Below are 15,055 nucleotides of genomic sequence, written 5' to 3' on the forward strand. Positions count from 1 at the left end.
GTAGCGGCTGTGGTCTCGGAAACTGACATACGGCCGGGAGAGAGGTGTACTGACCACATGCCCCTCCATGTCCGCATCCAGTGACGCCTATGGGTGAGGATGACACGGCGGCCGGTCGGTACTGTTGGATCTTCATGGCCTGTTCGGGAGGAGTTTGGGTTTTTTCGTATGGGTTTCGGAAAGGAGTTCGAGACAATTAAAACATCTTAGAGAGGCGTGTCAGTAGAATCTGCTCACAGTGGACAGTTCTTATCATGAAAAACATCTCGCAACATTGTCACAGACGCATTGTTCCTGCATTATATTGTACGAAATAACTGTAGGTCTTGTTAGTTCCCTGAAAAATAGTTGCAACATATTAACCACGTAAGTGTCAGACGATTTAGTTTGCTGGGGAAACACTGAACCATTAGTTGCACTAACTGCACACCACACCTCTCGTAGAGACTGTCGATGTAACTGATGAGGTTTTTCCGATCCCACCGTCAGCTGTCTTCCAGTTCATGTATCCCATTAAATACAGCCATGTTTCACTAGGGAAAAAAGAGAGTTTCACAGTCAACCACTACTTCACGCTGTAATGTTGAGTTTGGAAGGAGTGAGGTTGGAGGCTTTGCAAGTGTGGGCCCAATTTCGTATACAACCTGTCAAACATAAGATATCGTTAATGACAACTGACAATAAATAATAAAATTGAGCTTTGTCTCCTGTCGAATTACAGTTCTTGGAGGCAGTGCTTGAAATAAGAGGATAACGACATCAAATCACTTCAGCGCAATATAACAAAATTTAAATAAGACTTCGCCCCAGTACGCAAAGTTAGGACATCAAAAACCGTAGTTCACAATATACGTCCCTTAGCCACAGACACCAAAACGGCCAATGAAAAAACGGCTTCCTCAAATAACAATTTGAACAAGCAAAAATTAGAAAACAACTCTCTGGCTTAATTAGGGATTACTTGCGTTAACACTCAACTAAATATTAATCTCGTCACCAATTAATCACCAAAGCATAGCTATTATTTAGTCACTTCAACAGCGCCACGCAAGTTTCGCAATTAAAGTTTCGCAATCGCAGTTTTCTGTACAATGGGGCATAAAAAATCAGTCGCGCTCATTGCTTAATAATGACAAAATAATTTTCTGTAGTATTGCACATACACTATCAATCACGCTCACAGCGTAATAACGATGAAATAATTTTTCATTCTGCAAGTACACAATCAATAAAGCTCACATCGTAAAAATTAACGAGATCAAAATGGCTTTCGCTTAGGGGAAGCAACCGTATGTTCAGCGTGCCAACACAGAAAAACCCCAATACGCTGACTGTACACACGACCCTTGTGTGGAACCCTTGCGTTTGGAGCATTGCTGGTAGTTCAACACATTGAATGCACAGACTGCACTTTTCACTGTATTCTACATTGCACCACTCAACCGATGATGAAACAGCTGTCGGTCATTAAAGCCTCCTGCTAAGGCTCTTCTTGTAACGTGGAAGCATCTGTCTTTGTCTCCTCTGGAATCGTCATTCTCTGATCCGGGAGGGTGCACCGCCCTAATATGTTGCTTGTGTGCACCTAACTTTGACGCTCCTATTTGCCACAGGATTACTGAATAATTTAGAACTGTCATACACTAGCAAAGCATCACTTGATGCACTAAGTATGTGAATGTGTGTGAAATCTTATTGGACTTAACCGCTAAGGTCATCAGTCCCTAAGCTTACACACTACTTAACCTAAATTATCCTAAGGACAAACACACACACCCATGCCCGAGGGAGGACTCGAACCTCGGCCGGGACCAGCCACACAGTCCATGACTGCAGCGCCTCAGACCGCTCGGCTAATCCCGCGCGGCGATGCACTAAGTAACAAACCGTTCTCATCACGTACAATGTTCAACATTAATGAAGTTCATTCCATCAGAAACTCGATGGCGTTGACTGCTGTAGCTGACGTCTCGAACTGGGCAGAGGGCTTGCATGCTCGACACTATATTGGCCTCAGCGTGAGGACGCTGCCGTGATTGGGATAGAAGCGTAGCCATTTGTAGCGTTTCCCATACGTCGTTACGGGTTGAAGCGGGCCTTCGCTAATGTCTGTCGTATCGATTCGCGTTGCCGACTTTGCTGTGAGACCTTGATCTCTGGACGTTACCACAAACTCGGTTCTTGGGCTCATTAGCTTTGGAGCTCGCTTCCTGTTCTTAGCTGTCCACAGACTCCACAATCGACTTCTCCTCGCTCCACAGCCACATCGGCGCTCGTGTCGATCACGTGCGCGAGCTCCTGCCCTCTGGCGGTGCACCAAACCGACAAGCCACCAAGCTTAACTCTGGCCATGGGCGAAACAAACGAGCCGCTCTCCATTGCACGATGTAGAGACTGCAGCAGCTAGTCGTAATTCTGATACAAGCCATTGGTATCTGAATTGGTCACCTGATGTACTACAAATACTTGGCAGTGTTTTCATCTGCAGGTTGTGCACAGCACCAGATGCTAGTGACTCACGAGGCTGAATTTCTAAATACGGCAACAGTTTAGCAAAGATTTCTTTCCTAAATCCTAATTCGTGCAGTTCTAAAACCGATACACCATCTGGTAGAATCCGAGAATCCAGTGCATATGCAATGCCCGGAGCCCGCCTGCCTCCTTTTGATTTCCTTTTAACACTTGACACAGCTGTTACGTCGTATGTCGAACACCCTGTAGAATTAGTGTGCAGGAAAGCGTGCCATAGTGAATGGAAACGGAAACTCAAGAAATTTACTGGTGCAATTGGGGATAGACAACAGTATCTTAAGTAGTTTTCCTCATCCCTCAACCCATACATACTTTCGAGTACTAGTTCGCAGGGAGAGGGAGCGAGGGCGATAGAGAGATAATGTTCCATTCTCAGCGTTTAACAGACGTCATTTAGAGAAGTACAGTAGTGATTTATTGTTCCTTATGACCTGTCTTTCCTCAGTTCCGTGGATTAAGTGCCAAACGGTTCCAGAGCATCTCATAGAATCAACCATTTTGAGATCATTAGTGATATTAAGCTCGGCGACCTATTTCATGCTATTCCAGAGGATTCTCTCTCTCTCTCTCTCTCTCTCTCTCTCTCTCTCCCTGTCGTCATCTTCATGAACGTAGGTATCAGGCAACTCTACACTGTACAGCGACGTGATTCTGAAATCGAAATGGAACAGATACTCAGTTTATGTGTTACAGTGATGCAAGTTCTGTGATCCTATCTCGGCACATGAATGCACATCGCTTCCACCTATTCAAACAAGGCACAACTTTGGGTGCTAACAAATGATTAGGCAAACAAATTGTACAACATATTTTCAATTATGCGGTTTTTTATTTTTTTCGCTTCATGTTATGAAGCAAAAGTTCTCAGGCAAAAGGCCGGATAGCCGTGTTAGACTTGCACAAATTTCGCCGACAGTACGATTTGTCGACATCAGATGCACTGATGGACTGATGCCTGAAAACTGGGCGATTTAAGAAACAGCAATAATCTAGAGCAGGATAGGGAAATGGAAAAGCAAACGTCAAATAACGTGTTTCACGGAGTATGTTGACGAATATTGGCCCTAACGACAGCGGTAAAAGCGCGACACTGGGGCGAGGACTGAGTGCGAAAAAGCCTAACTCGCCATCTACTTTGGCAGGTGCAGGTTGTGCAAAATAAAACCCGACCAGAAAATATTTACTGCACCTTTTTAACCCTTTTAGTGCCAAATACGATCTGATCGTGATCCAGATTTTCGGCGAAAAATGCCAGTAACGATCTGATCGTGATGCCTTTCTCATTCATTTTTTCCGCGCTTGAAGGCAAAGTTGTTAGTATTTCCTAGCGAATGAGAAAGGCATCACGATCAGATCGTTACTGGCATTTTTCGCCGAAAATCTGGATCACGATCAGATCGTATTTGGCACTAAAAGGGTTAAGATAGGCAGCCCAAGTTACGTCATCCTCCTAAGGTTTGGAAGCTGTAAGCTGGGTTGCCTATCTTAAGGCCCATTAAATATTTTCCCGCCCAATTTTACTCTGCCAATCCTGTACAAACCGTACCATTCCCGCCTCCTGTCATTAGTCTGTCAACGCGCCTCATCGCATAAACTCGATTTCTCTTCGTTTGGTCGTCCGCCCGAGAACTTTTTTTCATATATTCGGTGCAGGACGACAGGGCTACCCCGACAAGTTCTTACCTCAGTGGCGATCTGTCTGCATACGCTTATCACCTTTCTCCTGACTTTTGCAGGTGAGAAGCCGCACGTGTGCATGGTTTGCAACAAGGGGTTCTCGACGTCGAGCTCGCTGAACACGCACCGGCGCATCCACAGCGGGGAGAAGCCCCACCAGTGCCAGGTCTGCGGGAAGAGGTTCACCGCCAGCTCCAACCTCTACTACCACCGCATGACGCACATCAAGGTCAGTCGCCAGCGCACTTTTCTCCTAGCAGATCTCGAGCCAGCAACATCACAGGCAGCGACTCTGACATCTCTGACGAGAACACACTATCTCCATGTACGCCATTCCCGATACATTCGTGACCCAACTTGACTGGGTGAAACCACCAATCGGTGACCCACACAGAAACCAATAACGTAAAATGAAATCAATGTCGACGCAACACGCTGAAAGCTATTATTACTCTCAGGTCTTCAAGTGGAGTCGTTCCACGAATCCAACTCTCAGCATCTTCATTACGGAGTCTAAAGCATTTAATGTCAAAATTGCGCAAGTGGTACAGGCTCCTAAATTGAGTACTTTAAGATACGGAGTAATAGTTTTCGAGAAGTGTGTTCTTTCTTTTTAACTTACATCTGCGGAACACGAAAATTAAGTGGATTCACTAAAGGGAACTTGAGAATTGCACAAGGCAAGGAAAGAACGTCACTACGCCTAAGACGAAGAGATCTCCAAAACCGGATGTATTAAGTACTGTCAATGATGAAATATAACCGGTTAGCGAGCCGAAATAGAAACAGGCACGGTTATGTTGCAAGACGAAGTGATGGAAGGTGGACATAAGCTGTTTTAGTGTGGAACCAAAGAGAGAGAAACCGTCCACGAGGGGCCATTTCTGTTTTGCTCACTCTGTATATGGGTGATTACTACAAAACCGTCTACCACACGACCCACCACCATTTTCTCGCATTCTACTGTGAAATCCACTGTCTGTCGAAAATCCTGACCAGCACCTTGTGTCTTCAACAATCCTGTTCCTCGTAATCTTTTGCCCCTGGCAATAAATTGCTTCCAAATACCTTGACACATGTTGATAAACATTCAGTTGACTTTCCGGATACTAAGTCTTGTGCGCCAATGCCAGTGAGATGGACTTCAATTAGTTACGAAATAAAAATGGTACACAAACGCTAATATTTCACGCATGTTACTCATTCGAAACCGCATATCACCTGGCAAAATCATTTCCGATCGCTGTTTCTTTATTTCAAAATAGGTGCCGAAAGCGCGCTCGGGCATAACAGGCGGAGTCTACCAAGCCTGGACACAGTACGAATGTAGATTTTGTTCGTTTATGAATCGTAGTGTGCAATACATTTTGACTCCCCCCCCCCCCCCCCCCCCAGAAATTGTGTCACGCTCACCTAGGAGGTGGGGACTCAGAATCTGATTTTAACCGGATTTAAAAACACTTCAAAAATTTTGCTTAGTGCTGAAGTCCTTATACTATAATCGACTGACCTTTTGACAAAAATAATAGCGTCAATGTCTGATATAGCCCGAAATTTTTCATTCATTCATCCATTACGGAACAGAGTGACTTAATGTTTGTAATGTCAGTATTAATTCGAAGAAAATTTATAATTTATTAGACGACATGCTCTGCCGAAACACAACAAGCTGGGAAATTTCAAAAATTACAAAAATTTTGGAGCACTGCTTAGGCGAATATCGTTTGTTAGACATTGTCTCAGCACCTAAGCGGGAAATATAGCTTAAAGTGGACGCATATCGCACTTTCTACTGTGAAAAATGCTTCTTCCTTTACGAGTATGTATCGTAATTCCTTGAACGTCTGTTATGTGATTCCATTGTAATATCAGCCGTAGTCAATGCTGATTCTGATGGAATGCGGTGATCCATATCGCCAATAAGTATATAACCTCCTTTCCTCCCCATTCTCTTTCTCTGCCTCCTCATTCCGCTCTCCCCTTGCGTCTACTGTTTCTCTACACTCTTCCGTCCGACATATTCGGTGTTGTTTCATTTGGCTCATCATCTACATCTACATGTACATACACATTCCGTAAGCCACTGATGGTGCAGGACGGAGGTTACTAATCATTACCTTTCCTGTTACACTCGCAAATAGAGCGTTGGAGAAACAACTGTCTATATGTCTCTGTATACGTCCTGATTTCTCTTACCTTTTCTTCGTGGTTCTTGCGCAAAATGTACGATGGCGGCAGTAGAATCGTTTTTAGTCAGCCACAAATACCGTTTCTCTACATTTTCTCAATAGAAGAACATCCTCTTCATCCAGGGATTCCCATTCACGAAGCATCTCCGTAATATTCGCATGTTGATCGAACCTACCGGTAACTAATTTATTAGCACCCTTACAGTTGCTTCCATGTACTCCTATAATCAGACCTAGGGGGGACGCCTGACGGTCTATCAGAGCTGAAGAAATGGTCACACTTGTGTCCTATCCGCGGTCTCCTTTATAGATAATCTCATCTTCTAACCGTTTTTCAACACCAACTATTTTCTTCTCGTATTTCTCTTATCGTTTGCAGTTTGATTCTCATCGCGTTTTTCTGTCTGTTCCTCATTTACAGGTTTTCATACTTCGGACATATTGTCACTTAACGAATAACAGCATATTGTATATTGGTCTGATAATCATTTTTTACACATCATCGGTTTCTTAACCTCGTAATACATTATATACGCGATTTCCACGATTTGATGTCGCTCACAACCACTCCCTGTGATGGCTTCTACCGAACAACGAGGGAGCAACATCGACTACACCTACGGTTTGTAACCTGTAGTGGATACTTTATCGGCCGTCCACTGTGGCCGAGCGGTTCTAGGAGCTTCAGTCTGGAACCACGCGACCGCTGCGGTCGCAGGTTCGAATCCTGCCTCGGGCATGGATGTGTGTGATGTCCTTAGGTTAGCTAGGTATAAGTAGTTCTAAGTCTAGGGGAGTGATGACCTCAGATGTTAAGTCCCATAGTGCTCAGAGCCATTTGAACCATTTGAGCCATTTGGATTCTTTATCTAAGATAGAAAGGTAGAGCCAAAATTGGATGGACGGAAAATCGTAATAGAAAACCGCATGGGGAAACCAGGAGTTAATAGGCTGGGCAGCATCAACGAACTGCAAAACACGATTCCGACAAGGCAGAAGATGCAGAGGCCGACGTCCATCTCCCGGCCGTCAGAACGTCCCGCTGGAGAAGGCTGACGGCTTTACGGCGAGAGGCAGCGGGAATGCGTCCAGAAGGCAGCGGCGGTAACCGCAAGACCGGCCGGTTGCAGCAGAAGCGCCGTCTAAGCACAATTATTGTGAGCGCTTATTAATGTTGGAAATTACTCCCTGCGCGGTAGTAACCGAAAATTAGCGTCCGGCCCTCTCCGTAATAAATCAAGAGGCCATCAGCTTTTGGAAAAACGGAGGGAGTTGGCGGCACTGGGGGCGGGGAGCGCCTTGATGGACTCAGCTCGCCGGGCGGACGGTCGCCGGATAATTCATCACTGGCGAAACTAGGGCCCGACCACTCTGGTCTGGTCCGTGCAGGCTGGCTTCCACCGGCTTCCACTGGCCGACCGCTGTTTCATTTTCCCTCGCACGGAAACGAGAAAAACGTGATGCGAGCGCCGTCCCATTCCCTGTAAGATGAAACCCATTCTTTCGGACACCTTTTCATTAAAATTTGTTGCGTTCTTACTGGCATTTCAGCTTTCTCCAAAAACCTCGACATACTGAAGCGACTACAACCAGTCCACTACAATGTACCGTGTGATCAAAAAGTCAGTATAAATTTGAAAACTGAATAAATCACGGAATAATGTAGACAGAGAGGTACAAATTGACACACATGCTTGGAATGACGTGGGGCTTTATTAGAACCAAAAAAATACAAACGTTCAAAAAATGTCCGACAGATGGCGCTTCATCTGATCAGAATAACAATAATTTGCATAACAAAGTAAGACAAAGTACAGAGTATGTTCTTTACAGGAAATTCTCAATATGTCCACCATTATTCCTCAACAATAGCTGTAGTCGAGGAATAATGTTGTGAACCGCACTGTAAAGCATGTCCGGAGTTACGGTAAGGCACTGGCGTCGAATGTTGTCTTTCATCATCCCTAGAGATGTCGGTCGATCACGATACACTTGCGACTTTAGGTAACCCCAAAGCCAATAATCACACGGACTGAGGTCTGGGGACCTGGGAGGCCAAGCATGACGAAAGTGGCGGCTGAACACACGATCATCACCAAACGACGTGCGCAAGAGGTCTTTCACGCGTCTAGCAATATGGGGTGGTTCTAATGAAACCCCATGTCATTCCAACCATGTGTGTCAATTTTTACCTCTCTATCTACATTATTCCGCGCTTTTTAAGTTTTCAAATTTATACTGACTTTTTGATCACCCGGTTTTTAGAAGAATTGTACATCCACCGTCAGTACATTTTGGTTGCCAGTGTGAATAAATAATAATCTATTTATGAAAGCTGTTTTAATGGCTAGAATAACAAATCTAACACGACGCAGTTACACAGAAAACTGTTCGCTGCTTATCAAACTCTGAGCAAATGTTCATCACATAACGAGTATCAAATAATTAAGCTTTCATTATATTTGGAACTGATGTCCATAAGCGACGTCAGTTTGAATTGTGACATCCACAAGCACAAATACACACTTTCATTTCTCGTGATATGGCAGCTAGCAGCCTTTGAGTATCATCCTGTGGAGTATCACGCCTGAAATAGTTCAAATGGTTCAAATGGCTCTGAGCACTATGGGACTTAACATCTGAGGTCATCAGTCCCCTAGAATTTAGAACTACTTAAACCTAACTAACCTAAGGACATCACACACATCCATGCCCGAGGCAGGATTCGAACCTGCGACCGTAGTGGTCGCGAGGTTCCAGACTGAAGCGCCTAGAACCACTCGGCCACTCCGGACGGCCTGAAATAGTTTATGAAAATTTCAGGCTGGAGGCAGTTATGAAGGTGTGAGGATTTATTCGGATTACCTGGGTAGTTGTGACAGATAACCTCCTTTAGAGTTGGAGCCCTTTTATTTACTTCGCACACTACCACACAGCTTACCAGAATGCCCATTAATTACGCTCCTGTTACACGTAGGTGCATTATATAAGCAGATTAGCTTTGGATTAAGAACGCCACCACTAGGCTTTATCACACAGAAAGAATGAAAGAAACTTCGCTTCATCTTAATATCAAAGTCAGAACCGTTAACCTGACCATTTAATAACTCGCTATGATGGTGGCTGTACAGTGAGGCACAGTAAAATTTTTGTAACCAGTGAACAATATTCAATTTTATTGCTTTAACAGCACAGAACACGAGAGAAAAATTCCTACTACGATTATCCTAAGACGTTCACACTTACCGACATGCAGCTCCAATCAGGTACTATAACTAAATCTCTGTCCTGGCGAAGGCATCCTATACACGATTATATATCACTTTTTTGGAACTCCGTCATTTTATCGCACTGCATCACTGAAGTTCGAAATTTAGCTCAAACGTGCCCAGAACCTTCTTCTGTAATGGCCCTGCGATGACATCCTCCAGCTCGACGATTCTTCACACAGCAAGGCGAACACACAGTAGGATGAACAAACATACGAAAACAGCTCACAAGTTCATGTGAGGTGTACGATGGGTTAATGATGTCACATTGGCTCCAAATTTAACCACACTCCTACGTGACGCTACCGTGGTCGTATCACACCAGGGAAACGTCATCACACACCACGTCTCAGCCCTTGTCTTTCCGCTTCTCTAATGGGGGTCAGAGCAGCAATGACATTATTCAGCCGGCCGGTGCGGCCGTGCGGTTCAAGGCGCTTCAGTCTGGAACCGCGTGACCGCTACGGTCGCAGGTTCGAATCCCGCCTCGGGCATGGATGTGTGTGATGTCCTTAGGTTAGTTAGGTTTAAGTAGTTCTAAGTTCTAGGGGACTGATGACCACAGATGTTAAGTCCCATAGTGCTCAGAGCCATTTGAACCATTTTCTTTTTTTTGACATTATTCAGTTTTGTTGTAGGTTACGGGAGAAAACATTTCGAGCACACCACTGTTCAGTCTATGTCACAATTTCATTGTATTTTCGATGACTGGGTTGAGCCTCTATACGCCATTTTCACATACAAGAACTCATCGAGGTCACTGTTGACGACGCGCAACACTTGCTGCGACGAACTCACTATATTATTCAGACATTTACTCAGAGAACACAGAGATGACTGTGGTGTCTCCGCGACAGCATGAGGCAACCTTTGAGTGTTACGAAATATTACTGTTGCATCTCCTATAGCTTCCCAAGGCTCGACTCCAGGAAATCTCCAACTCCTGGAATCGAGCCTTGGGGAGCTATAGGAGATACAACAGTATGGATCCCGCGAATCACTGAGGACTTATAAGAGGTAGTCAGCGGACGTACTGTCGACAGTCTGACGTCAACAAACGGAAGCGACACTAATCGATGAGCACCACAGGACGCTAGTTTATTTACTCTAGCTCAGCACCATGGAAGTGTCTGTTGTCGACGAAATCCTGTCATGATAAACTGCTCATAGGAACTCGCGATCTGAAGCCAGCTTCCATTAACCCGTACTCGACTTTTCGTGGCGATACTACTCGCGTAACTTCTGCTCGGATTTCTGTTTACGTCATCCACTTTTCCGCCAGAGTATTTCGAACAGTCCTGCAATATGCTGGCGGTTAGGTCTTTCTGAAAAGACCAGTGCCTACTCTTTTCCCCGTACTATTGTCCTGAGTCCGTATCGTTACCACTTTTTCATCAGACATTACTGCGATTTAGTACTGCTGACAAGCTGTCTGCGACTGCCCGTTCACACATTGCAAAGAACGGTAAAACACGAAACATGATCGAAAGCAAAGATAATATTTTACCACATGCTTAACCAGCTGTTTTTTCTGTGAATAAAAGCGTGTATATGGCTTGAGGCATTTAATTACACATTTCTTCATGTGTTAAATGCCCGTTGAAGCCCCGCTTAGGTGTACCCCGTCAGTAAAAAAAGTTTTCAGACTGGATTAATAAAAACAAATATAGGGAAGGTAGGATGCTGGTCTTCATATTTCTGGTGTTCTACACATCTCCACTCACTTGAGTACATGCACAGAACATCATACAACAATGTGGGACTGTCAGAAAGGTCAACTCACGCGTCACATTGGTTAGAAAAGTAGGTTACTTCGTCAAAGTGCTCACTCATTATGTAAATTTCTACACTTTGTCGTTATGTGGTAGGTTAGTACTGACATCACCAAGTCTCGTCACAAGCTGTAATTGTTTCCAGAAAAGAACTGTCAGCGTTCTGCATTTCAGTCAAGTCGCGACAGCCGTGCACGCGTCGTTCTTGTTGTTCGGTTCACAGAATGTTCGGAACAACCTCTGAATACACTTTTCTTTTTTTCAAAACATTCTGGAAAATTTCGTGAACTTTATTTAGAGATGTTGCTCTACTGCGATTTGTGACACAACAACATTGACAAGCTACGGCTGCATGTCCGCTACCTAATATTGCCTGCTCACGACTGACTGATCGAATGCACATCTGTTGCTTATAGCTATTGGTTCAAGCTGCCACCGTAGTTACTGCGCTCTCACCGCTTATACACCAGGAACAAAATCAGTCTCGGAAATTTTTGGACGGGCGGTATAGGGTTTACCGAAACTGACACTCAACTATGTTTTAGAAGTTGTAATTTCTAATCAGTTGATGAAGGTAGACGAAATGTCGTTGTAAATAAAGAAATATGTCAAGCAATGTAGGTGGCTTTATTAAAAAATCGCGAAGGTTGCAGACTCATTCAGGAATTTTATTTTATGTATTAACAAATTATCCAGCTGTGGTGCATGATCAGCAGCCAGCAGCAAGGATTTGACTTACAAGCTGATGGTGCTTGGGTGAATAAAAACTCTCATTTTAAATGTTTTCAGTCTTGAAAACTTTACTGTGTCCGTGGACCTAGGCGCAAGTAAATTAATGGATATACGAATATCTGAAGCTGTCACACCGGAAATCTGACTTTTGATTTGATGCGTATCTACTAGAAATTCATTGGAAGTCGAGGGTTATTCGGGAAGGGAGCTCTCATCTGTCGCGAAATGGAAACTACGGTGAAAATCAAAAATGTAGGAGTTTCAACAGTTAGCTACACCATCCACCTACTTCTCAACATAGTCGCTGATCTGATATCAGTCGTAGCATTGTACCAACTTTCCAATACCCTCGTCATAGAAGGCAGCTGTCTGTGCTTTCTGTCAATTCTCTAGGCTGACATGCAGTTTATTGCCTGTGCCCAAATTTTGTCTTCATAGGTAGCGGTTCATGTGAGCAGAGATGAAAATCAGAAGGAGCTAAGTCCGGGCTATATGGTTGGTGATCAAACACTTTCTATTGGAAACGCATCAGGGAGTATCCTCATTGCCCCTGCAGTATGCGGCTGAGAAGAAGGAGCTGCATGACAGTTGCGTTTTGTGGGCTGCATAAAATCAGGCGAAATCTCTCACAGGCACTTATACTTGGCGAGAGACTATTTTTTAGGCATCTTTACGTGCTCACTATGCGCTCATAACTGAAAAGAGAGATGTGACGCGATCGGCGGGCATACTAAAGAGACTGGCCACTATTGTATACAAAGCTTCATCGGATTTTCACTGTCGTTTCCACTTTGCGATCGATCTGACATTCCTTTCCGAAAAACCCTCATAGAACCGAACAGGTATCTCGCCCTAATATTGATTTCTGGAGAGCAGTTGATTTTGGATTTATACGGTAGGGAGGAAGGCAGTAATTACAGTGCGTAGAGAACGATGCAGGGCAGCGAACATTAGAACGGCGCGCGCAGTTGGTCTGTTGCCCGCTCGGGGCCATTTGTGAACGCCTCTAAACTGCTACTGCTGCCTGGGCGCGCAACGTGAATGAGTTCTAATTCAGCGTGCGCGGCCGCGATGCTCTGTTATTATGGGACATGCAGACGTGGCCGTTTCGCCGAATCGCCCGTGAGGCGGCGCCGACTGGACCAGCGCCCAGCCGCCGCCGCACTTGTTTGCCCGTGGCGCTGCCTGCTATTAATGAGCTGTGGGGGCATCGGAAACGAGTAGCCGGGTGGGCAGCACACACACACACACACACACACACACACACACACACACACACACACACACTCGCACACATATGTATATACATATATATCACACATGCAGGAGAAAGAGGAATTGCAAAGAAAGGTGAGGAGTGAAAGAAGTCAAAGAGGAGAGAGAGGGAGACAGAGAGAGAGAGAGAGAGAGAGAGAGAGAGAGAGAGGGAGAGAGAGACTGGAAATGAGCACGGGTCATTAGTTTTTTCAGAAAGAATTCAGCAAGTTATTAGTGTTCAGGAAAATGTTTAAGATAGGTATCCCAACTTATATTATCCTTACCCCGAACAGAAGATGCAAGTCAGTTTGCCTACCTTAAGCACATAAAATATTTTCTGGGTAAGTTTCCTTTTGCTTAAGCTGTACAGCGTTTACTCAGTTTGACGCACCAATATCGTTGACGTCCATCTGTAGCAGGATCCTGCAGCAAATTCTTCCCACAGAAAATTTGAACTTATACAGAAAAAAAAATCTCTGGTACGACATGTTCCAAACAACAGATGCAGGTGAACGGGTAGATTCCGTCTTCCTAGATTCGTGAAGGGCATTCGACACTCTACCACATCGTCAGCTAGCGATACAAGCCATGGTATGGTCACACACAGTATCTTCGAAAATATGTGTTTATGTGAAGGAATTTGAACAACAGAACCTAATAGAGCCGAATAGAAACGCACGTAACAATGTCTGTGCCCCTGGGAAGAGTGATAGGACCTCTAATGTTATTAACAAACACAAAAGATAGGGTCAGCAGCAGTAAGAGATTATTCACTTACGATGTCTTAATGTGGACGACGGTGTCACCGCTGGTCGACCGCAAGAAATTGTAAAAACACTCGGACAAAATATACAATTTTTGTACTCTCTTTAAATATGGATAAACGTAAGATGATGCCTATAGCAAAGACGAAGAACGATATATTAGCTCATTACAAAATTACTGGTGAACATCTCGAGGCATATTTGTCACTGTTCACCCCCCCCCCCCCCCCCCCAACGAGCTTATTGAGTATCGAATCATGTTTGCTACTGAATTCAACACTGCCTTGCAGATAGAACTCAAAACGTTCCTCTTAACGGAAGAAAAGTGACAGATTCAAAGTGATCTAGCGGGGGGGGGTGTACACCCCAAGGAAGGGCGATGGGACCATTACCGTTTACAATGTCTGTAAATGATCTAGAAGGATGCGTCGGAAGCTCTCTAAGAGTGTTCGCAGCTGATGTGGTTTTCTCTAAGAAGGTGGCAACGCCAGAAGACATAGGGAACCGCAGAAGAGGATTGATGAATTGCGCACGGACTGGCAACTGATTCTGAACATAAATAAAAGTAACATATTGCGCGTACGTAGGAAAAGAAATTCACTGTTGTGCAACTCGCTATTGATGACAAGTTGTTGGAAAGGCTAACTACCGCATAATATCTAGGAGTATCTATCCGGAGCTACCTTAAGTATAATGACCACATCAAACAAATAGTAGGAAAACAGATGCTAGACTGGTATTCATAAGAAGAATGTTACGGAAATGTTACTCATCTATTAAAGAAGTGGCTTACAAGGCGCTTGTTCGACTGATCATCAATCTGGGACCCTTACCAGGTAGGACTGACAGAAGAGCTAGAGAAT

The 15,055-nt window shown here is 44.5% G+C and overlaps 1 protein-coding gene across 1 annotated transcript in view; it reads left to right on the forward strand.

Moving 5' to 3' along the window:
- The window catches only part of LOC124802715 (zinc finger and SCAN domain-containing protein 22-like), a 765,984-nt gene that overhangs the window by 505,794 nt on the left and 245,135 nt on the right, over positions 1-15,055 (forward strand). Inside the window, exon 5 of the mRNA XM_047263680.1 lies at positions 4,269-4,438. Coding sequence (XP_047119636.1) covers positions 4,269-4,438 — 170 coding nt within the window. The remainder of the gene's footprint in view (positions 1-4,268; positions 4,439-15,055) is intronic.

This window comes from Schistocerca piceifrons, chromosome 6 (assembly GCF_021461385.2).
Source record: "Schistocerca piceifrons isolate TAMUIC-IGC-003096 chromosome 6, iqSchPice1.1, whole genome shotgun sequence".
In the NCBI taxonomy this organism is placed as follows: Eukaryota; Metazoa; Arthropoda; class Insecta; order Orthoptera; family Acrididae; genus Schistocerca; species Schistocerca piceifrons.